The sequence below is a fragment of the Leishmania donovani genome, chromosome 31, assembly GCF_000227135.1.
Source record: "Leishmania donovani BPK282A1 complete genome, chromosome 31".
NCBI classification, from domain to species: domain Eukaryota; phylum Euglenozoa; class Kinetoplastea; order Trypanosomatida; family Trypanosomatidae; genus Leishmania; species Leishmania donovani.
In genome coordinates this window covers 687197-688443 of record NC_018258.1, presented here as the reverse complement: position 1 = coordinate 688443, position 1247 = coordinate 687197, and the positions used below count along the sequence as shown (strand labels likewise).

At 59.6% G+C, this 1247-nt stretch overlaps 1 protein-coding gene across 1 annotated transcript; it reads left to right on the top strand.

The window, feature by feature from the left end:
- Positions 1–204: 204 nt before the first annotated feature.
- Positions 205–1113, top strand: LDBPK_311490 (surface membrane protein gp46-like protein; the record flags this gene model as incomplete). Its single annotated transcript, XM_003863192.1, has 1 exon — positions 205–1113. The coding sequence occupies one exon, from the start codon at positions 205–207 to the stop codon at positions 1111–1113; it is 909 nt and encodes a 302-aa protein (XP_003863240.1).
- Positions 1114–1247: the final 134 nt, after the last annotated feature.

Below are 1247 nucleotides of genomic sequence, written 5' to 3'. Positions count from 1 at the left end.
TGCCGCGTTTTCGCCGTTGAAAAGGCGTGCCGTTCGGGGAGCGCCTTGTGCAAGAACGCCAGCTCTGTCTTCTGCACCGGCAACGCTGTCCCCGCAAAGGGTGTGGCTGTCGCCGCAGGAGGCGACGCTGGTGGTGCTTGTAGCGTCGAGCACCGATAAAGGCGCTTCGCTCTTTTTCCCTCCTTTTCCCTCTTCCTGTGCTTGATGATGCCCGTGCTGCTGCGCCGGGGCGTTATGCAGCGCCCGCGAGCCGCTCTCCTCGTTGTGGCGCTAACCCTATGCCTGCTCCTGTCTCCCGTGCGTGGCGCGGAATCACCGTTCACCCACTACAGCGCCGTGCAGAAGGCAAACACGCGCAAGTTTCTGCAGGCCTTCGTGGACGCGAACCCGCTGCTTGAGAAGCTGCCGTCGGTGGACTTCTGCGAGTGGGTCTACTCTGAGTGCACGAGCAAGGGCGTGGATCTGTACCTGGACGAGAGAGCCGTGGTGCAGCTGCCGGAGATGTCCTCTGGCATTGTTGGCAAATATGTTCTGGTCACTTCCATCAATCTCAGCTACGGCAAGAACACATTGAAGGGCACGCTGCCGGCGAGCTGGGTGTTTTTTTTTTTTTTTTTTTTTTTTTTTTTTTACTCGAACTCGCTGACGGGCACCCTGCCGCCGGAGTGGGCCAATATGAAGTCGGCGAAGTGGTTCCTGCTGTACCGCAACGAGCTGACGGGAACCATTCCTGAGGCGTGGAGCCGTCTGCGCTACATGACGTGGGCGTGCCTGAACGACAACAATCTGACCGGAACACTCCCCTCGTCGTGGGGCAGCGCTCCGCAGCTGACGATTGTTGAGGCCAGGAGAAATCAGCTGACCGGCACATTGCCGCCGACCTGGGGGAGCCTGCGGAAACTCAGCTCCATCACGCTGACGGACAACAATCTGACCGGGCCCCTTCCAGAGGAGTGGGCGTCTGCCCAGACGCTGTACGGTGTGTCCGTGGAGCGCAACAATTTGTGCGGCTGTGTCCCGAAATCGTGGGTGTCTCACAATTTTCTCTATGGCATGCAAGTCGATGACAGCCTCTTGGCCGCGGACTGTTCGACAGCCAACGCGTGCAAGTGAGGCGTGGGGCATCGCAGACCATCGCTGATGGACAAGGGAAGCGGTGCTGTTGATCTGAATGCGCGCATGGGACTTGCGATTGTTTGATGTGTTTTCCCGCGCATCGCGCGCTGGCGTCCTGCCGCTGGCACACT